At 36.0% G+C, this 24,261-nt stretch overlaps 1 protein-coding gene across 1 annotated transcript in view; it reads left to right on the top strand.

Moving 5' to 3' along the window:
• Positions 1-4,048: 4,048 nt before the first annotated feature.
• Positions 4,049-24,261, top strand: part of LOC309476045 (uncharacterized protein) — a 66,096-nt gene continuing 45,883 nt past the window's right edge. Inside the window, exons 1-3 of the mRNA XM_082139177.1 lie at positions 4,049-4,403; positions 9,333-9,668; positions 12,869-12,911. Of these exons, the coding sequence (XP_081995303.1) occupies positions 4,364-4,403; positions 9,333-9,668; positions 12,869-12,911 (419 nt within the window). The 5' untranslated portion in view covers positions 4,049-4,363. The remainder of the gene's footprint in view (positions 4,404-9,332; positions 9,669-12,868; positions 12,912-24,261) is intronic.

The following is a 24,261-nucleotide window of genomic DNA, read 5'->3' as shown; positions in this document are numbered from 1 at the left end:
AAACGAAAAATTAACAATTGTATTTTTAAAACACAAAGTTGAACACCAAAATTTGAATTTGAACTGTACACACCAAATGCTGCAAAAAAAACCCAAAAAACATTGACGTATTTTCTGATTTTTGTTTATGACTTTTTGTCTCTTTATTAAACATTTAAAATATTCACAAATTAATAATAAAACATTTCGATTTTACTGGTTTTCTAAGGCCAAATTAGAACACAGAAATTATATTTTTCCCACAGCCTTGAATGAAAAGAGCCAAGTCTCTGGAACAGAGAGGTGGTTTATATAGGCTAATGATAATAAATGTGTCTGAACAAATAACGAGGCTATATACTGTGTTCCAGCACATGTTTTACTGGATATATTATATGCATTATTTTAAAAGAGACTTCTTTTACTTTGTTATTAATGTAGAATTGATCTACTGTTCGCCAAGCATTACGCCAATTTACATATCCAAAAACAGATGACCAGAAAAAAACGAGCTGGAGGGTAAACAATATTATTAAGTATATTCCTAATGTAGTTATTTGAGACTTTATTTTGTAAAATATTAAGAAATATTTTACCCATGATATCAGTGAAATTTAAATCTTCCTCCTGTGATGCATTCCTAAGAAGGATCAGTACTTTCCTGGGAATTGCATCCATTACAACTGCAAAGTCTTTAGGTCTAACTGGTATTTTAAATTTATTAAAAAATTCTATATATGTTAATACTGTACATTTCCACCATTATTCATTTGTAAAGGATGTCTTTGTTGTTCCAAATATAATATCTCCTAGGTGAAAAGTTATGTTTGTAGGCCAGTGTCCATGCCATGAGAGCTTGTTTATGAAATTTTGCAAGCTTAAATGATATTTTTTTCAATTGAATAATTACACTTCAATAAAAATTAGAGGTCGCCCAATTGTTTAAATAGATAGTTAGGAAAGGAATTATTTTTTAAGTATTGAATAAGCCAATTTATTTTAAAAACATTGTTCAAAGCATCATAACTCAAAACCTCTAAACCACCATGATCTTTGGGATTGCATAAAATTCCTTTTCTCAAATAATGTGGCTTGTTTTTCCAAATAAAATCAAAAAAGCATTTTATCCAATTGTTTGGTCACTTTTGGGGGAATATCCAATGATAACGACACATAGACTGATCTGGAGATTCCTACAGATCTCTTTGTAACTACACATTAAAGCTCTTACTAGTTTTGTAAATAATTGGATTGAAGTTTAAATTGTTACGCAGATTTTCATCTTTACATATAACAACTCCCAGATATGTTACTTGATTTGCAATTGGAATATTACAGAAATGAGTTCAACTACATTCTTTAAGAGGAAACAGAACAGATTTATTCATATTCATTCCAAGCCCTGATACATCTGACAATTCAATTGCTTTAAATAAAAAGTGATGTTCTATGGTATCAAATGCCTTGTGAAAATCATTAAATAAGATAAAACTATCATCTAAAACATAATCATTGTAGTCTACCATATCAAGTATCAATCTAATATTATTACTAATGTGTCTTCCTTGAATAAATCCAGTCTGTTCCTCATCTATAATATCTTCTAATACTTTTTTCAGTCTTTTGGCAAAGATCAAATAAGCAAATAATCTGGCATCATTATTTAATAGACTAATGGGTCTCCAATTCTCTAAACAAAGAATATTTTTGTGTGGCTTTTGAATTAATGTAATAACACCTTGTTTTAAAGAGGAGGGCAAGTTCCCCTTTTTCAATAGTAAATACGGCCAGCAAAAAATGGAGCCAACTTATCTCGAAACACTTTATAAAACTCACTGACAAGTCCATCATTACCTGGAGAACGATTATCTTTAAGGTTGCCAATACACTCTTTAACTTCCTCCAACCTTAAATCACCATCACAAAACAATTTAAAATCATCCTCAATAACTTTGGCTTCATCTAAGACATTCTAGAAAGTCATTCAGATCTGAAGACACAAAGTTGGGAGCGTACAGACCTTTGTAAAACTGAGTAACAAACTGTGATATATTTTATTCATCTTCTGTGACTGTATTATTAATTAACAATTTGTTTATAGAGGTCAATTCACCATTTCCTTTTTTCCAAATTAAAAAAGTACTTCAAGTACAATGTATTCTTTTTGTCTTTTAACTGAAGCAAATATTTTTTCCAAATTAAAAAAGTACTTAGTATTTCTTTCCCCCTGTTCCAGTCTTGATCTGATAAATGCACCCTCTGCTTTTTCTTGATATATGTTATCCAGTTGTACTTGTAATAATGACAAATCCAATAGTTCCTGTGTGGAATATTGTCTTTACTTGATAGGCGCATTATTCCTTTGATAACAATGTATTCTTTTTGTCTTTTAACTGAAGCAATCGATTTCCCCATTGAAATAGCTAGGTTCCTAATTTTGTATTTCATTATTTCCCGATGTTCTCCATAAACATTTGTTATTTTAGCCTGAGACCAGTGCTTATCCATTAACTTTGATGCCATCAGTTTAAAATTGTGATCATCTAATAACTTTTTGTTCAATTTCCAATAACCCCTTTTTAATTTAGATTCATCTGGACCGTGAATATTTATCAAGAGTGATACACCCTTATGGTCAGTTAAGACTGACGGCTCTATAGAAACCACCTGGACACACTGTTCCAGTTCATGTGATATTAGGAAAAAATCAATGCATGATTGTTTGGAATAATCTATGTTGCTCCATGTGTACATTCTTTTGCCTGGATTTTTGAGTCGCCAGATGTCAACTAAACCAACACGGGTACATGCATTTCTGATTTCACAACGAGTTTCATTGCTTCTTGATGGCCATTGATCCAAATCCTCATCAAATACACTGTTGAAATCACCTCCCCATAGCCTACTATTTTTGCTACTTATTTCAATTTAATTTCTATATTTTTGAAAAATGTTTCATTAAGCTGTCTATTATTGGTGGCATATGAATTCACAAGAGTGTAATGAGTTTGATCAATGTTAACATGCAGTATTATCATTCTTCCCAAACTATCGATTTCGTGGCTAAGAACCTGACCTCTGAATTTTCCTTTTAGTATAGCGACCCCTGCAGATCTATTGCTGAAATGTGAGAACCATATGTCATTTCCCCATTGACTTCTCTAGAACTTTTCATCCTCCTTACAAGCATGAGTTTCTTGCACAAAATAAAAATCGACACCCTTTCCTTTACAATATGTTTTTTGAAAAATGAATTATTGAACTAGGGTCTTTTAAACTATTGTTTGTTGCATAAATATCTTCTATATCATGCTCTGCAATATACAGTTCCTAGAAAAAAATGAACAAAATATAAATACAAATTGTGTAGCCTACTTATAGTTGCATAACACTCTAAAAAATGCTGGGTTGTTTTAACCCAATTGTGGGTCAAATATGGACTAACCCAAAGTTGGGTTAAAAATGCAATTTAAAAATGGACTTTCTGCACGAGGGCGCCCTCTGTCTACGAGTATGAATGAAACAGACATTACGTTACATGTGTGTTCTCACTAATGCTCACAACACCCTATTTCGGGTAAAAATATGAAAGATAATAGGTCTCTCTTAAGAGAGAAGTTTTTCCATGAAACAAACGTTTTCTGTAAAATATAATGATGATAATAATAATCATTATTATTATTTATGTTATTAAATACTTACATTTATAGTGGAAATAGTGTTATTACAATAGGCAAATATTTCTTATTTTATTTCTTATTTTATAAAGTCATTTATTTTATAAAGTCATTCCACAGCTAGTGGAGTGAGTAAGATGATGACAAGAAAAAGAAATGTCCAGAACGGATGGATGTTGTTTGGATTGTGATTAGTGATATTGGACTGTAAACAAACTGACTTAATGTTATAAGAAGTTCCTGCAGTCTGCCATTTCTTTAACAATTTATGGTGTGCATTAAGGGACATCCAGCATTGTTTAATTAGTTTGTACGTTTTACTCAGTGTCACGTTGAAAAAACATTTGAAAAAGTTTCGATGAAACAGGTAAATCAGGTTTACTTTAGGCTACACGAGATCCTCCCCCAGAAACTTCCTGAAATTCAACTTTACCAACTTTTCCTCGAGACGCAGATTTACTTTACCAGCAACCATTAGTATAATTCAAAATATAGTCTCTATTGTTGTTAAGTCGGTTAGATATAATAATATTAGTTACATTGTTAATTAGATCAAATTATGTTAATCGTCGCTGTCAGCGCGTTTAAGAAACGGAGCGCTAACCTGAAGGATAAACAACCGAGAACGCACCTGAGCCAATGAACAAATACAATACAACTTTGACACTACAACACTACAAGATTTCATTTTAATCAACATCAGCGTAATGCTCTGGGTTTTATTTATCTTCCTTTTACTCTTGAAAGGTGAGTACAGAATTTAAAAACCTCAGAGACTTTCGATTTCATCAATTCTCTAAGCCTATCGTTTTTTTTTGTTTTTTTTTGCTCTGGTTCTTGCCTATTTATTTGGAATTAAACGAAATAATTTGCTTTGATATTAAAATATAGATCGATATATTTGACATAAGTTAGCTACAGTAATTAATAAAACATGTCTTGGTGGCTTAACTGTCCAAATGCAACGTCTCATTAAAATGCTGTTGGCATCCATTATTTCTTCTAAGTGCAATCATTTTTTAGTTAGAGCGGTTAAGCAAAGCATTGTTCTCTGGCATGCTTCTTCTTCTTCTTCTGGACAAGAAGAAGAATCCACATGAATGAGGAGGTGTCAAATCGAGCAATTTATTGAGGAGAGGTGCGCTATGACTTTTTTTTTAATCGATCGGGCGTACGTTGTTCGCTTATCGCTTATAAAAAAAGTCCCGTAGACTTAACATTGGCACGAATTTTGACAGCTCCGAGCGCAAATTTTGTAGAAACATGTGGGTTACCACGTTTAAAGAGGCTGACAAGCTCTGTAAGAAACTGGCATGAAGTTGGTTTGACGTTGGACGTTCGATATTCGCATATTTAGGGACCGTCTCAAAATTACATGCGACATTGGTATAAACGTTTCTAACTTCAATAGCATTTGAAGACAGTGACTTACAGTCATAAAACCAACTGTACATTGTTCATCTAGGTGTCAGGTATGATGCACACCTTTTAGATTTTTGATATTTATGACAATAAACTGCTAAATCATATACAAATATTGTTATGTATTTCACTAATGTATTGGATCATACACAAAATATGACAATATTTAAAGCTCAATAGCATTTGAAGACAATGACTTACTGTCATAAAACCAACTGTACATTGTTTACCCAGGTCTCAGGTATGATGCACACCTTTTAGATTTTTGATATTTATGACAATAAACTGCTAAATCATATACAAATATTGCTATGTATTTCACTACTGTATGGGATCATACACAAAATATGACAATATTTAAAGCTCAATAGCATTTGAAGACAATGACTTACAGTCATAAAACCAACTGTACATTGTTTACCCAGGTCTCAGGTATGATGCACACCTTTTAGATTTTTGATATTTATGACAATAAACTGCTAAATCATATACAAATATTGCTATGTATTTCACTACTGTATGGGATCATACACAAAATATGACAATATTTAAAGCTCAATAGCATTTGAAGACAATGACTTACAGTCATAAAACCAACTGTACATTGTTCATCTAGGTGTCAGGTATGATGCACACCTTTTAGATTTTTGATATTTATGACAATAAACCTATAAATCATATGCAAATATTGTTATGTATTTCACTACTGTATGGGGTTCATCCTAGATGAACAATGTACAGTTGGTTTTATGACTGTAAGTCACTGTCTTCAAATGCTATTGAAGTTAGAAACGTTTATACCAATGTCGCATGTAATTTTGAGACGGTCCCTAAATATGCGAATATCGAACGTCCAACGTCAAACCAACTTCATGCCAGTCTGTAACAACATAAATTCTTACAGAATTGCCTCTGTAAGAATTTAGAGCTGCCTAGAAATGCCCCATACTACGGTGAAGGGACTGCTGATGAAACAGGTGCGCACACGTGTTTTTTCTACTATGGTAACTTGCATAATTTATTGCACAAACTTTAAGGCTAACTAGATCACAATGTCATAGAGACATGAGGGTGGGCTTATTTTACTCAGGCAACCAAACAGTCTATCTGGATGACAGTGAAGCTATCAAGCCACGCCCTAACAACCATTTAAAGCACCCTATAACAAGCTCCATAGATTTCCATTCAAAGAGATAAAAAGGGATACAGAAGTGTCTAAAGCTATGTTCACACTGTCAGTCCAATTTGTATCCGTGTGTGTATCCGTTTGGAATCTGATCTAAAATGAATGACTGTTCACAGTTGTGTAACGCAACTGTTCAGATCTACTTTGTGTTTCCATGCTGCTGCTCTTTCGTTTTACGGAATATCTGTATTGGTTTCTATGGAAATGACGTTGAGTTGGTAGGAATACGCCAAAAACAACAACAACAACAACAACCACAACATGGATGGGGTTTGCAATACAGATGTTCTTACAACATGACAGTGTGTAGCCGCCGCACTGAACTACTGCGTCTTCTAAAGCAGTGACAGAAACGTAGAAGGCTGTTCCTCCTAGCCTGGCAAGCCAGACCTACATCAAGATGATGTTAGGTCTGGCAACTCACCATAGACACGGCTCAATCTGAGGGGCGGGATAAACGGCTGTCTTTCAAATTCCCTCTGCACGCAATAGGACAGCGCTTCAACCAACCAGAGCGTTTTCCCAACAGCGGAGCTAACGTTAGTTGATAGATTCAACTTTTGAATCTGGCCGGCAAAACTACGAACACATCTTCCTTTTTTAAGAATGACTTAAGTGCCGTTCTTTGCTCTTTTCTCAAAGAAAAACTTAACTCCAAGTCCTCCAGAGTCGCGGCCAAAGCCGATTCGAAAGACTGTTCGCCAGCAGCAGCCATTCTTTGTTTTCAAGTAGCAGGGAACCGTCGCAACTCTGTCATCATTATGTTAAGCCCGCCCCGCCTACTCTATACACAATGTGATTGGCCTGACCCAATTTAGTTTTTTACAGCTCTGAAAGTCAACGGAGAGTTGCTAGACTACCCTGGCTGCAAAATCATTTTTGCTGCCGCTAGGGTGCGTCTAGATTTCTAGGCTATGTTCCTCCCGTACTTTGTTAATAAAACATAATTTGACATTTTCTGCACATCGGGCACTTTACAACAACACAGCTTTCCTAATACAGCGAAGGGCTCGACATAACAATTGTCCGGGGCAAGTGGATTTTTTAAAGGGGCAAGTGAAAAATTTTTTTACTTGCCCGGACAAGTAGCCAGATTAAAACTTCAATAACAACAAAATAACCAGGGAATCACTAAGACACGAGAATTATCATTTTATTACATTTAGTGTAAGTGGCAATTGATAGTAGTTAGTACATAAACTAGCCTATGTACTGACGGTAACAAGGTTTTCTGTTGAGGCTAAATGTGTTTATTGAATAACGTCATTTCACCCAACTGCAATCAACATCGTTTCAATGTTAGGTAAGCAAACCAATTGCGTCGATTTTCTATTAGTTTTGAATGGCGAGTTTGACGTCAGTTCAACATTACTTCCATGAGCAAATGCTGGATCGACGTCGGAGATCAACGTTGTTTCATTGCCACGAGAAACATCATTTCTACACTGATTCTGTCAGTTTGCTGCCTGGGTCGCACAGTCTCCTGAGGAGAAATCGAAAACAAATGAGAGCAGCACAAACAAACTGACTACGGTAAAAAGTTCAAAATGTGTAGTTTTTATGTTTATAACATATGACACAGTTAAGCAACATCACATTTCACGAGTACACACACATACAATTTGAGGGGGTAAAGTTTAATGGGTATTTGGCATGCTGTCCGGCGGGAGGGCTCCGAGCTCGGAGTTCGGCCCGAACCCAGAGTACTCCCCCCGTATGTAAGTGTTTAGGACTAGAAGCGTTGAGAAGGGGTTGTGGGGGGGATGCTGCAAAACTGTCAAGGGATTGAGGTGAGACTGCTGAATGTATATATACACCTCTTACACCTCTTGATGAGTGCTCTCCACTTGTGTTAATTATCTGAGCGTGCTCCTCCCGAACTTTGTTAATAAAACATCATTAAGAGTGAATACCATCACGATTGAAAATGTGACACTGATTTCATAAAACAGTTCAATAAACAAGAAGTTAATATTAATTTCACACATTTAAGACACAATTATTGACTGTTTTGTTCTATTTCAGAAGCGAAAATAGTTCCAAACAAAGATCACAGCATTTTAAACTAATCGGTTAAGTCAAAGATTCAATGAACCATTCATAAAACAATTGCCCAATTCAGAGGCTGCATCCTTCGAAGGGCACATTCGAAGGCTGATTGCGTCACAGCAGCACAATGAAGGCTGTCCCAATCAAATTAATCTCAGCTTTTTGCCTAAAGCAAAAGCTACGACTGCTGCATTGATTCTTAAAAATATATTAGTCTGCACTACAATGTAAATGCATTAGCTCCGCGCTTTCCAGTGCGTCAAGCTGCTTTGTCACGCAGATTTTGAAAGTTGGCCAGCTAAATAAAACAGGCGGTGAACCAAATAAGAAGACTAATGGGTTATGTGGGAGCAGATGCGAGGTACATTAATATTTTTTTTAAATAAACACCTAGGCTATAATAGTGTATTTCTCTGGCACGCGTAGTTATAGCAATGACCTATGTCTACACAAAAGAGAGTCCTGCCTAGGTTCTGCCCCGGTACAGTTTGGGTCAAGCCATTGGTTTGTCTGGTTGCTTGAGGAGAAATAGTTTAAATGGTGTTGCAATAAACTAGTTTAGAATCGGTTCAACTGTAGCAGCGGATTACTATTATTCTGTTGAGTTGCGAAACTGGTGAACAACTGATGACGACACGGTTTTATGGTTGGTTGACCAATCAGTGGAAAGGGGCGTTTCATTCCTGCCCATGTAGAGATCGAGTATTTAAGCTGTTTATCCAGTTTGGTTTTATTGTGTATCCATTTGGTGAATTAGAACAAAGTGTGATGAAAACGAAAATAAAAATATGAAGAAGAAAAACCCCACATAAGATTTGTTTTTTATGTTCATGGGAAGGGATGTATATTTTTTAGTAGTGTGGGATACAGCTGGACTCACTCGGAGAGATTTCATGTACCGTCCGGCTAGACAGAACATCAATGTAGCTACTTTCCAACCCTTTAAATTTTATTAAGTTTCATGAAGTTGTTTAGACAGAAATTATCTCCATTTGAGAAACTGTTTGTTTGTTCCTCAGGTGTGTTTGGTGCTGAAGACGCAGTGAAGACAGTGTCGGCGATGGAGGGAGATTCTCTCACTCTAAACACTGATGTTACTGAAATACAGAAAGCTGAGCTGATACTGTGGACATTTGGACCTGACAGCATTCGTATAGCTCAAATCAACAAAATGATCAATATGGTCTCATTATACAGTAATGCTCTTGATGGGATGTTCAGAGACAGACTGCATCTGGATGATCAGACTGGAGATCTCACAATCAGAAACATCAAAACTGAACACTCTGGACTTTATGAGCTACAGATTCACGGAAATATGGTCACAGCCAAAAAGTTCAGTATTATTGTTTCTGGTGAGTAGTTAAAATATATGCATCCGGTTTGATTTCATTGCTTTGCAGTCAGCAGCAAAACTGATTAATATTACAGTTTCTTTATAGTTGGCTAATTGAGATGATGACATTGTTACATTCTGCTCAGTCGATAGGAGAAGTGACATTAAGTTAAATCTAACTAACTTTATAATAAATATAACTTTAGATCCAAAATTAAATGTCGCAAAATGAAGGTGCAACAAGATCTATTATTGGTATAACAAATTAAAGTCTAAAAGTTTTAGGAGTCAGCAAGGCCACACGCGTCGCTCTACATTATCCCTTACATAATGCATTTTATGCATAGTCAGTCTTTTGAGCCATTTTACACAGATTTTGTGTGATATATATGGATGATATTTAAAAAAAAACTCTGCATGTTTACTCAGAATGTCCTGTTATGAGTTTGACTATGTGCATCAAGTTTCATTAAGTTTGGACATTGCGTTCAGCAGAAATAGATTGATTTGTGTAAATGGGCATTACCAGACCCATAATGAACTTATATCATTGCATTGCTTTGGAAAATCAAAATTCTTTTGATAACTATTTGTTCCCTGACTCTCTTTCTACTTAAAACTATAGGGAAGCCCATTTCTGCCACATAAGAAAAAAAATTATAATCATAATTATGGCATTAAAAAAAAGTCATAATTAACTAAATGTATTACATTTCAAAAGGTAGGAATCAGGTTAGGAATCAATTTAGCAAGCACAACTATTGCAATTTTTTGTTGGACAATATCCCTGGCTTCATTGTTTCAGTGTGATGATATGTAACATTAATTATTTACAACTCATTAAATTCCTACATTATTCTTCTCATTGAATATCGTCTCACTCATAAATATGCCACATGATGGAAGTAAAATGTGTTTGCTTGTTGACTTTAAGAAGTTTGTTAAATTTTTCTGAATGATTTCATGCATATAATCCTGTTAATAGTGTCCTATGTGAACATGTTCTGCATTTATTTTCCCCAGGTTTTTTTTTTCTTTCTTGAAAATCATATTTGAATGTGCGGCAACTATAGTTGCCGGTGGGCAAATATGTTGTATGCACCCCTTCAATGTAAAATACGAATAGGAGGAGAACGTTTGGCATTTATCTCAAAATAACTGCTTTCAACAGATCAATCTTTATTCATAAACAAATTTATTATGTATAAAAGTCGAAGAACATTTGATGCAGACCCAAAAAAACTGCATCTAGCTTATAATATCTTGAATATGAAAACACAACAAACAACAAATCCATTTGCCTTAACCATTGTGCGCTGTTCAGGGTCTTTTTGACCCACATTTCTAACTTTCATTCATGGGGATAACATGGATAATTTGACGTGGTTTAGTGTAAGATTTTTGCCCATCTTTTGGAAAATGCTGTTTTAAAAGTAACAAATTATCACTTTAACCAGTAGATGGCTGCAGAGCACCACTATTTGCTATTTGCTTTTTGACTAAGTGAAAGACATCTTTTCACAAGTTTTTCCAGTTGTATTCATATCTATATATAATGAAATCACAATTATAATAATAAAAGTTACTTTTTGTCAAAGTTTAGGCACTTTTTGTACTGAAAAAAAAAATCTGTTTTTCAGTAATGTTATTATGATTAGAATCAAATGAATTTGATCAATGGACAAAATTCATCCTCAAAATCAGAAACAACATAGAACACACAGAAATGAAGTGGCACACTTTAAATTTGTAGAATTATATGAAAAACAGATGTTTGAAATAAATGATAAACTCTAAAAACTCCAACTTTTCTCTTTGTAACATCCTGATCAGGTTTGATTCTAATCATAATGTAACATTATTGAAAAACTGATTTTTTTTTCAGTACAAAAACTGCCAAACTTTGACAAAAAGTAACTTTTATTGTTATAATTGTGATTCCATTAAATGTAGATATGAATCTAACTGGAAAAACTTGTGAAAAGATGTCTTTTAGTTTGAAACTTTTAGTACTTTTAGAGCTCTGCAGCCATCTACTGGTTAAAGTGATTTTTTTTTTTTTTTTTTTTTTTTTTTTTACTTTTAAAACTAAATTTTCCAAGATGTGGCCAAAAATCTTACACTAAACCATGTCAAATTATACATGTTATGTCCATGAATGAAAGTTAGAAATGTGGGTATTTTATAAGGCAAATCTTTTATTATTTTTTTTTTCTTTTTGGAGAATTTTTCTTTTCTTTTTAAAAACATTAATAAACTGAGTAAAATTACATTTGTTTAAAATATATACTGTATATTGTTACAAAATTACATTTTGTTGCCTGGGGTCTCTCAGACCCCAAACAGCCTGACTGTAAACCGCAAACGAACAGCGCACAAGGGTTAAAGTTGTGGAACATAGTGCAGAACAAAGTGCAGCCATAACAGGGCATTGTGTATCAAAAAGTTAAATGAAAATAAATAAATACAAATAAATAGAATGAAGAAAAACATATATCTATATAGAGATGTCATTTAAAGAGTTAAGTTATGTTTATGCACTAAACAAGACCAATAAACTTGATTTATTAACCTATTAAAACAGTATACCTCATTTTCCCATGATATATGTACTTACAAGGCATTTGCCCACCTTGGACTTTTGACTAAGTATACAAAAAACTATAGATCTCTTGTAAGATTAGTTTTGTTTGGATGATTCTAGAGACCTTCATGATTATGTAGATATATATATGTCAACAAAAAATACTTATTAGTAACATGAAAATGACCTTTCTTTGGGAGGGTTTGCCTTTGCCATGCTTCCTGGAAGTAGGGGTAGGAAGTTGACAGCCTCATGTGACAGGGAGGAAGTGAATACCTTTTTTTTTTTCTTGAAATCCTTTATTTGGTTGTTTGCTTGCATGTCATTGAGAAATAAAACATGGACAACATCTAGAAAAATATTTACAAAAGGAAAATGACAACTATGCACTGCGGCAACTATAGTTGCCGGTGGGCTTAAACGGGTTAAAATGGACCAATCAAGAGCCAATAATATAAAATTTCACATTGACACTTACCCAGATTTTCCTCTTTTGCAATAGAACGTGCACTTTTATAGACTACATGTTAAACTTCTTCAAACTACTTCATCAAGATGGCTCTATTAAGATAAATATTGATATAAAGATTCACCTTTAATTGATCATTCTCTGTTTATTCTCTCATGTTTTCCAGCTCGTCTGCCTGTTCCTGTCATCAGCAGAGACTGTTCATCATCATCTTCATCATCATCATCATCATCATGTTCATTGGTGTGTTCATCAGTGGTGAATGTGAGTCATGTGACTCTCTCCTGGTACAAAGGAATCAGTGTATTGTCCAGCATCAGTGTGTCTGATCTCAGCATCAGTCTCTCTCTACCTCTGGAGGTGGAATATCAGGATAAAAACCCCTACAGCTGTGTGCTGAACAATCCCATCAGCAACCAGACCACACATCTGGACATCAACACACTCTGTCACACATGTGCAGGTACCACAGCACTGATTTTTTCTGCTCCACATTATTGATACTGTAAAGCTCACCCATTAGCCCAATGAAGGAATCCAACGATGTGGGCGAAGGAATAATACGTGTGTGTCTTTTCAGCGCTCCAGTGAAGTTCACTTAATTTATTGGAATTTAGTTAAAATTTTACTTAAGCTCCACGCTTAATCTGACTCCAATTTCAAATGATAATTAAATTTAGATCGTGTTTCTGATTAGACAATAATCATAAATATTGATTATGATTTAATTTAGATTTTTGATTACTCTGGGTATCCCATATTTTTAATTATTCATTCATTAAGGACCCGGTATCACTTTGAGACGTCACATCGCGAATGTGCGCTCACGAACACAAACTAGTCAGTTCTGAAATAGTCAGAGGATGCAGTGCAACTATTTTACCCTAAGCGGCCGCTCACTGCTGACTCATAACAAAGGTGTACTTTTTGTAATAGTTGCGAGCTTGCAACGTGCTAAGTCAGTGATAGTCAGAAATCGGAAGGTCTCCTTAATGATGTGCCCATGCCCCATTCATAGTGCCTTCGGTTTGATCTATCCTGGACAGAGATTTGAGGAAACACCAGACTACACATTAATCCATACTAGAAAAATGATTTCAGAATAATGCAGAATAAATCAAATATAACATTTTATTTGTCAGGTAAAATTGTATCTTGCCAATTACACAAGTAAATGATTAAAAGCCAATTCAGAAATAATAAATACATGATGACATCAATTACTCAAAGATGACTCTAAGAGTAAGCAATGCACTCCTGACAGAGACACACAGTGTAAGACTTGAGAAGACACTGACACACACACTGTATGGGGGATGTTCCTGGTTACAGATTCCCAAAGTCTGCTCTGCCACTTCCCCTTAAATACCCAGATCAGAACAAAAGGGTTATACCAATATTTTTTAGAGTTGTTTTGGGTCAATTCATGTACCCCTGGGGGTAACACCTGGCTTCTCCTAAGTTTTCAATCTTTCTCATAATACCAATGACTGCAATTTAATTAAGACCATTTTACCAATCGCACTGAGACATTTAAAATGATACCAAACATGAAAAGGAAAAACAATAGATTCACAAGATACATCACATGTGATATATAGACATTCTTAATGAACTTTTAGTGACTTGACTCAGGGAGAGAGGAAGGGAGGAGGGAGAGGGGGATGCATATATGAACAAGGAGATAAGTTTGGGCAAGACAATGTCCTGTGCTCTTTCTTTGTGATCTTCTGTCCAGGGTGCGTTTTATTGCTTTATTGCAGGATGAGTTTTATTTCAGCTTTTGTCTTAGCAGGAAAAACAGTTGTTACAATACCTCTCAACTTTATTTCCAGTTCTCAAGTGTCCCATAATTACAATGTCAACATTTTTGTAATCTCACAAGTTTTATACTCACAAGTTTTGCGTGTTAACTCTCTCTAATGCATTATATTACAGTGGACGGGTCAACAGAAGGAGGTTTATCATCGAGTTATATAGTGCTGATCTGTGGGTTTTTTGGAGTAATTGTTTTAGCTGTGGCTGCTGTTGGGATATTCATCATCCGCAGGAAATATAGAAATACTGATCATGTGGGTAAGTTTGATCTAGAGTTAAAAAATTGAAAATATGAGCTTTATATACTGTATGTATACACATTACTCAGCTCAGTGCCTTGCCCACGAGTTTGGCCTGATTTTTTTTACCTTTTGCTTAATCAGGCCAAACTCGTGGGCAAGACACTGAGCTGAGTTATGGTAAGATTCTGTTGCTGAGTCTATTATGTAATTAAACACCATTGCGATGTTTAATCTCTACCTCTATTCCCGTTTATTCAGCAGACGAGGTCGTTGCTGAGAAAGTTGAACTGAAGACCGTGTCAGTGACGGTGGGAGAGTCAGTCACTCTAAACACTGGCATCACTGAAATACAAAGCTTCGATGTGTTACAGTGGAGGTTTGGAAAATCAGGCACAGATCAAACTAATCCTTTTAAAGTCATCGCCAGACTGGATGAACTGAACAATAGCGGTTCTCACGATCATGATGACCGAGTTCACCTGGATCGCAAAACTGGATATCTCACAATCAGTGACATCAGACCTACAGACTTTGGAGTTTATAAACTAAATATCACCAGGAATGGGAGAAATATGATCTCCAAGATATTTATTGTCCAAGGTGAGTAGCTCAAACATTTTAATGGATTTTTTAGCTAAATTTGGCATTCAGTTCCCATATAGCATTAAAAATATTAATTAATCATCTAGTGCAGGAGACAAAAATGCAGTACAATTTTAAAATCTTTATTAATCATATCAACATGTAATGGCAAGATCATATTTCAGAAACATAATTGCAGAATCAATTGCCAAATATATTTCTCTCCTCTTGTATATTTTAGGCATATTTGAGTAGTTGTAGTTGTAACCAACACTTTTGACACTATCTAACAGATTCCTCAGAAAGAGAAGACGCGTCAGAGGAGACAGACTCACTGTTGAAGGATGGACAGATCTTGTCTATAGCGACATAATCCCTGTATGCTTTTACAAGCCTTTAAAGGTGGGGTAAGCGAGATTTCAAAAACGCTGTTGGACATTGTTGAAATTTGAAATCAACCCAAACAATCACACCCCTCTCTCCAATGCTCCGCCTCCCCCTCCAAGAGTTGATGTTTGTTTATCATAGCAGAGGCGCTACAAAATAATGCTTCATGAAAAAAATGTGCATCAAAGATGATGTACAAATGACAAAGGACAACATTTATGTACAGTAGCCTACACAATAGTAACTACAAACAAGGGTTTGTTTATTAGTTACCAACAGCACAGCAGCTCCAGACACACAATGACACTCAAACCCAGTGTTACTCACGAGTGGAGCGAATCAAAGCAACAACATGTCTGTTTTCAGGCCTTCCGCTTCGCTTTCTCCAGCGCTGGAAAGCTTTTCTTATATTAACATGGTTCCTAAAGCTCTTTCCTGATCATAACCCTTAATTTACCAGTGATATTCTTATGAGCTTTTCTCTTTTGTATTGTGTCTCATCTCTATTTCTGCAGTCTTTCTTCAAATCTCTCTCTTGCTCATTCTCTCCTTCACCGTCATACACCCCCTAATGCTGATTGGCTACACACGTTTGTTGTTGTGTGTTCATGTTTCGGTCCGACTAACTTCCAAACAGCGTTTTTCAAATATCACTTACCCCACCTTTAAGTCTATCAATCTGGAAAATGTGTTTGAAATGATTCTGCAAGCCTGTGAAAAGTATAACGACAAAGAGTTTCTTTTAACTTCACACTAACATTTATTTTTTGGTTATTTTAACGTTGATGGAACATTTTCCCATTAACCGTGATCTTGTCTGTTATGCAGATATTAATGTCATGTATTGTTCATGTCTGTTACATTATATTGTCAGTTTCGCTGTTTTGATCAGTGTTAATATGAACAGAACAAAACAGGTGTTTGAGCGTTTTCTGTCCTCTAGTAGACAATCAGTATGTTACAGTTATATAATGTGAATGAGAAACTGCAGTTTTGGTATGAAACTAAGCCTCATTTTAAACAAAACATGTTTTCTTTTTAAATGTATTTTTAGGCTATACGTTTTTAATATTATTAAAAAACTTTTTTAAGCAATGATGTGTCAACTGTCTAATTAATTGTCTTGGTAACATTTTTACATTTACATTTAGTCATTTAGCAGACGCCTTTATCCAAATCGACTTACAAATTAGGACTAAATTCAGCGAGTCATCATAAAGAGGCAAAAGCAACAACAACGCAGGAAGTGCTCAAAATACGAAGTTCAGGTATTATTCAGAGTAGCATAAGCCTGATAAGTGATGTTTCAAAGGGAAAGGAATTTGTTTTTCTTTTTTTTTCTTTTTTTTTTTTTCTATAAGGTTAAGTGCTCACGGAAGAGATCGGTTTTCAGCTGTTTTTTGAATGTTGTCAGGGATTCTGCATTCCGGATGAGGGTGGGGAGAGCGTTCCACCAGCATGGAACTGTGAATGAGAATGTTCTGGAAAGTGATTTTGTGGCTTTCTGTGATGGAACCACGAGACGTCGCTCGTTGACCGATCGTAGGTGTCTGGTAGGGATGTAGACTCGTAGGAGTGAGTGAAAGTAGGAGGGAGCTGAGCCTGTGATAGTTCTAGCAAGCGTCAGTGCCTTGAACTTGATGCGAGCAGCTAGAGGTAGCCAGTGCAGAGAGATGAACAGAGGAGTGACGTGGGCCCTCTTGGGCTCGTTGAAGACAAGACGAGCTGCAGCATTCTGGATCATCTGTAGGGGTTTGGTTGCACATGCTGGGAGTCCAGCCAGAAGGGCATTGCAGTAGTCAAGCCTAGAGATGACCAGGGCCTGGACGATAAGTTGTGTTGCATGCTCAGTTAGGAAAGGCCTGATCTTCCTGATGTTATGCAGTGCAAACCTGCATGATCGAGCTGTCTTTGAAATGTGATCTGTGAAGGTCAGCTGGTCATCAAACGTTACTCCAAGATTTCTGACCGACCTTGATGGGGTGATTAATGATGATTCTAGCTGGATGGTGAAGTCGTGCTGTAGAGATGGATTGGCAGGGAGGACGAGAAGCTCAGTCTTTGCCAGGTTGAGCTGCAGGTGATGTTCCTTCATCCATGTGGAGATGTCCGCCAGACAGCTTGAGACCCGTGCAGCTACTGTGGGATCATCTGGTTGAAAGGAGAGGAAGAGCTGTGTGTCATCAGCATAGCAGTGGTAGGAAAAACCGTGTGCCTGTATGATGTGTCCCAGTGATGTGGTGTAGATGGAGAAGAGGAGGGGACCAAGAACTGAACCCTGGGGAACCCCTGTGGTCAGCTGATGTGCTCTGGATACCTCACCTCTCCATGCGACCTTGAAGGACCTACCTGTGAGATAGGACTCAAACCAGTGGAGTGAAGTTCCTGTGATGCCCAGTGATGAGAGGGTGGACAGAAGGATCTGATGATTCACCGTGTCGAAGGCAGCAGACAGATCCAGGAGAATGAGGACTGAAGATTTGGAAGCAGCTTTTGCGATCCGTAGGGCTTCTGTGACTGACAGTAATGCAGTCTCAGTTGAATGTCCTTTCTTGAAGCCAGATTGGTTGACATCCAGCTGGTTGTTTAGAGACAAGAAGGATGTTAGTTGGTTGAAGACAGCTCTTTCAAGTGTCTTCGCAATGAATGGTAGGAGAGAGATAGGTCTGTAATTCTCTACAAATGATGTGTTTAGCGTTGGTTTTTTGAGCAGTGGAGTAACCCGAGCCTGCTTGAATGCTGTTGGGAAGGTGCCAGTGTGGAGGGAACAACATTTTCATACTCATAATTTGCAGTAGAATTACTCATATGATATAAATGTTGCAATTAACAGGGTTTTACTGTAGTCTATTTAATTATTTTCCGTTAAAATTATTAGCTTGCATTTTTTAAAGGGTTGAAGACATTCGTTTGACTTTGAACTTTGATTTATTGGTGGCGCTTACATTATCTAACACACCCATTTGGTGCGTTGCCTTCAACCGTAAGTGGACTGCGAAGTGGACTTCACAGGGTATTTCGCCATCTTAAGTGAGATTCCAATCCGAAGAGAACGAACTGCACTGCAAACGGCGTAGGGAATAAGGGAACATCGATACATCACTTCACAGGAAGTGGAGAGCAAAAATCAACCAACTTTTTATTTTATTTTACTTTATTTACCTCAGGAATTTTGCTATTGCTATGCAGCTGAGCTGCGGGTGGGAAAGAAAACGCACGATATGAGACCTCTACAAAAATTATTTTCATATTAAATGACCATATAGTACAGCTTATGTTTAGTCATAAAGTAGTCTAATAAACTAATACAATGTTTTTATTTTTATTTATTATATAGTCTACGTGTTATGTATATATAGGCCTGTTATATGATTTTAAATTTGAAAGTAAAGTAAATTACAATGTTTATTTAAGTTATAGCCTAATCTGCGCAACCACGTTGTTGCCTTTCTTTGATGACGTTGTAGGGCATCCCAAATGAGCGATTATTGTCAGCGAATCAACTTCCACTGATGTACCGTGTTCAGGAAGTAGGGAGCCGTGAACACTGTGTAGGGACCCTGTCGAATGGAACGCACCTACTGTATCAAATGTCAAAACTTTGATAGTTGGAGTAGGCCTAAGCTACTTCTGCTGTGAGGAATCTTGCCTCCTCCTGGGATTTATTGTTTTCCCAGCAGGGAAATAATCAAAAACAGTCACAAATGATTTTTTCATTCGTGTAAACTCGTATAAAGGGGGTTGCACACCGGACGCGCAGTGCAGCGCCGCGGCGCGCCGCGTCACGTCTAGTTTTGAGATTTCGCTTTTTTAAAAAATAAAAAATCTTAGAACAAAGCAGTTTTTATAACAACAGGTCCATGTAAGACAAATACATTTTTAATAATTTACTGCATTTTAAATGGTGATAATATTAATTATATAAATTTTATCTTGTGTGACAGAGAAAAAGCCATGTTACGTCAACAACCAAACTGCAGCACCATTAGGATCTATTAGTGGCTCAAATTAGTCTCATGGTTTGCTGGACAAGATCTTAGTGTCGCACAAGTTTGATCCCTGTCTGAGAAACTCTTTCTGTTTGTTCTCCAGGTCAATTTGTTGAGAAAGATGAAATCATGTCATTATTAGTGACGGTATACAACCTGTGACGCTACACACTGATATCACTGAAATACAGGATAATCAGCGGATACGCTGGAAGTTTGCTGACTCCAGAGAATGCAGTTGTGCTGAATTTACTGTCATCGCTAAATGGGATAAAACACATGATGAGGAATACTTATATAATGAAGAAAGATTCATAGACCGTTTGAAACTGGATCACAAAACTGGATCTCTCACCATCACTAACATCACACCTAAACTCTATGGACATTATAAACTCCACATCTTCAGCGAGGGACAGAAGATCTCAATCACGTTCAATGTTGTTGCTCATTTGAGTTGGTTGAGTCTTTTAAAGTCTTACTGAAGTCTGTAACTGATAAACTATTATTTATGGCAAGTGACTATGAAGATAAACCATCTTTGTGGATCTTTTTGATATTAAGAGGCACGTGATGATTGATGATTAGATTAATGAGAACATCAGTTCAAACACTTTCCCTGTTTTTACCTTCTTTGCTTCTTTGTTTTCTAACAGGTTCAAAAGAAAAGAGAGCTCCAAACCCAGAGGAGACTAACCTGTCCTTTATAATGCAGGAGGACCATAAACACTGGAATATTATCCACATTTGGATTTCAGGAAACATATTTATTTTCTTTTTTTACAACCATCTAAAAACCTAATGACAAAATACGAAAGTAAGTTGAGCTTGCAACACAAGCCGGCTTAAGAAACTGTGTATGTTTTGTCACACTTATTTTGTCAGGAGACGGTTGCTCCTATAACCACAACAGTATTTTATACCCTCTGAACTCTTATCGCACTAGTATGAAAAGACAAGATGAAGGTCCTCCTTGAGTCACTGCCATATTTGTTCTACTGTGTGTGACAACAAAAAAGGGACGCTCCAATTCTCCATAATTTTTTACATTTTATGCAAGGGCAACATTCAAAAAAGTATTTGTGCTTTTCACTATATAATTACAGTAGCAAATAGTAAGTGGTTTAGTTTTTATTTAAAAAATGTTTTATAATAAGAATATTTTGGGATCGTAAATAAAATAATCTGGGGAAAGAAAATGTATTACCAGATGTAATATTTACAGGTTCGGGCAGGGAAAAAGGGAGAAACGTTTTTCTTACCGTTTTGTCTGCATGCAATTTATGGATAAAACTTGTGTTTAAATGTTTAAGGTAACACAAGATACATGTTTAACAAGTGTAATATCATAGTATACAGGAACAAACTGGATTTGTGTATATTTTTGTGTTTTAATTTTTTACTGATGTCTGTGACGATACCAGTGAAGTTAAACTAAGACTTTGCATCTACAAGATGGTTACAACTTGCTGCTGAAAAAAAGTCAAATGCAGTTTAATGTTTTCATCCTTTATATATATATATATATATATATATATATATGAGTGTGTATATATACTGTATATATATATATATATATATGTATGTATATGTGTGTATATATATATATATATATATATATATATATATAAATTACAATATATACATTTTAAACTTTTTTCTATTTGTATAAATTTGATATTAAATATAGCGATAAAACATTTATTTATACAAAGTGGTGAACATTTCTTTCTAATTTTTCATTAGCCTAAATATTTTTGTTTGGTCATTCCTATGTACAAAGAAATTTGTGCTGGTTGTTATAATAATACGTAGTCCCTAAAATGGTGGTGGGAAAATTAAGTGTTGATGCTTTTGCGTTCTCTTGTGCGGTGACGCATTGCTGCCACATACATATTATTTTTTCCACTCAATTATGTCGTAATAACGTTAAAACGACATATTTTCAAGTAATAACGAGATCTTATGTCGTTAAAACGACCTCTTTTTCTCGTAAAAACAAGATCTTAATATGTCGTAATAACGAGATGTTATGTCGTTAAAACTACATATTTTCTCGAAATAGCGAGATCTTATGTCGTTTTAAGGACATCTTTTCTCGTATCTTTTTCTCGCAATAACGAGATGCTATGTCGTTAAAACAACATATTTTCTTGGCCTTATAGGACATGTGTAGTCGTACAAAATGCCTTTATCCACATAAAATTGATAGCCTATCACGCCTTTATCACACTTCTACCGTCATGATCATGCCATATAGTCCTTGTGTTTTTATTAGTCTTGAGGCAGGATCATGACAGACATGTTTCATGTGCAAACACATGGCCTTTTGTTGGGCCATGTGCTTGTGTTGTCTGTCATCTAGCCCCACCCTCCTTGTTATCCTCGTTTAGTCATTATTGCTTCCCCATTATCACCTGTTTCCTTCATTAGTTTCTCTCTATTTAATCCTCTCGTGTTTGCTGTCCTGTGTTGGTTCATTGTCAAACTTTGTCAAGCACATTTGTGAGTATCCTGTCAAGAGTTGTCGTCTTGTTGAGCTATTTCTTGTATCAGTTGTTTGTTTTCTTCTAGTTATCTGTCGAAGTCATAGTCTAGTTAGTCACCACTGTCCTGTCTTGTTTTGCCCCCTCGTGGGCTTTGCTTTCCCTATTATTTGTATATAATAAACCGTGTGCTGTGACTACTGGCTGCGATTGGGTTCATTCCCTTCATCACCCTTCCAACATCATAACATCTACGTTCAAAAAGCTTAAGCAAATAGTAGCAGCCCCCTATCAGAGGCAAACATACACTAAATGGGGGCCCCAGGCAAAATTAATCAGTGAGTCCCTTTTTTTAAATATATTTTATATAGGCCTTTAAGTTTTTTCATATCATATATTATATATACAATTTATTTTTGTTAATAGGTCATATCTTCATTACCTAGAGATATAATTAAACAAAAAGTAGTCAAAACACATCGTACGGAAGCCCTGAACCGCAAGGTGAAAAAAAAAAGAAGAAAACTTATCTCGTTATTTTGAGATATTAAGTCGTTATTTCGACATAATATCTCGATATTTCGACATAACATCTTGTTATTTCGACATAAGTCGTTATTTCGAGATATTAAGTCGTTATATCGACATAATATCTCGTTATTTCGACATAATATCTCGATATTTCGACATAATATCTCGATATTTTGACATAATATCTCGATATTTCGACATAATATCTTGGGCCCCTAGTGGGTTAGCCCATGTGGGGCCCATAGCAGTTTTGCCCATTTGGGCCCCCATTAGGATTTACTGTGGGCAACCCACTGTGGGACTGCCCACAGAAAAACCCACACGGGCCCCCAGTGGGTTAGCCCATGCGGGGCCCATAGCAGTTTTACCCATTTGGGCCCCCATTAGGATTTACTGTGGGCAACCCACTGTGGGACTGCCCACAGAAAACCCACACGGGCCCCCAGTGGGTTAGCCCATACGGGGCCCATATCTGTTTTTCACTGTGGGGCCACCATGAGGGTTTACTGTGGGCAACCCACCATAACAGTACAGTTATGTACTGTTCCAGATGTCTCACCAAAGCCAGGTCGATCATAAAAGACCATCTTCACCCCGACCATCACCTGTTCACTATGTTGCCCTCAGGGAGGAGGTTCAGATCCCTCAAAAGCAAGACCAACAGGCTGAGAAATAGTTTCTTCCCCTGGGCAGTCAGAACTTTAAATGAAGCAGACCACTGACTGACTTTGCACTCTTACAGTCGTTCTGTTGTGTGTCTGCACGCGTGTGTCAATGTTTTTTTTAACAATGATGCTGCTACTGTTGTCTATTTAATTTCATTTTTATTTATTAATCTTTTTATGTTTTTATCGTAGATGGTTATATTGCACCTGGGTGGCCCTGTTTGCAAATTTCGTTGGGCAGGAGATTGTCCAATGAATGACAATAAAACTCTTGAATTTCTTGAATTGAATTTCTTGAATTTCTTAAATCATTGTTTTAAGATTAGAAGCTCAGGGTTAATCAAACTATTTTAACGATCCTGTAAAATGTCATAAATGTTATTTCATTCAACAGTCCATCCCATACTTAACTAAAACTGCACACAGTCAACAAGATAGCAAGACAAGTACTATCTTTACCTGTTTGCTTGTTGCAGCTGTTCCCAGACAGACTGATAAAGTCAGACAGACCACCCAGTTAACACAGAACATTCCCCTAACGTTAGTTTTTGCTTCCCGTTTGGTTATTTTTTTGGGAACCAAATACTAACGTTAGGGGAACATTCTTTTTTTGTTTTATTTTTATGTAACCATAAAATAACGTTCCCAGAACGTTGATGGGAGGTTACTTTTAAATAACCTAAAAATAACTTTCCTAATGGTTATTTTTAAGTTATTATTTTGCAACCATAAAATTACGTTCCTAGAACGTTGCAGGGTGGTTACTTTTAAATAACCTAAAAATAACTTATAGAGAACGTTTCCTAATGGTTATTTTTAAGTTATTATTTTGCAACCATAAAATTACGTTCCTAGAACG

Source organism: Leuciscus leuciscus (assembly GCF_965113295.1).
Source record: "Leuciscus leuciscus genome assembly, chromosome: 15".
Taxonomy (NCBI): Eukaryota; Metazoa; Chordata; class Actinopteri; order Cypriniformes; family Leuciscidae; genus Leuciscus; species Leuciscus leuciscus.
The sequence above is the reverse complement of the archived record's forward strand: the minus strand, read 5'-3'. Positions and strand labels throughout refer to the sequence as shown.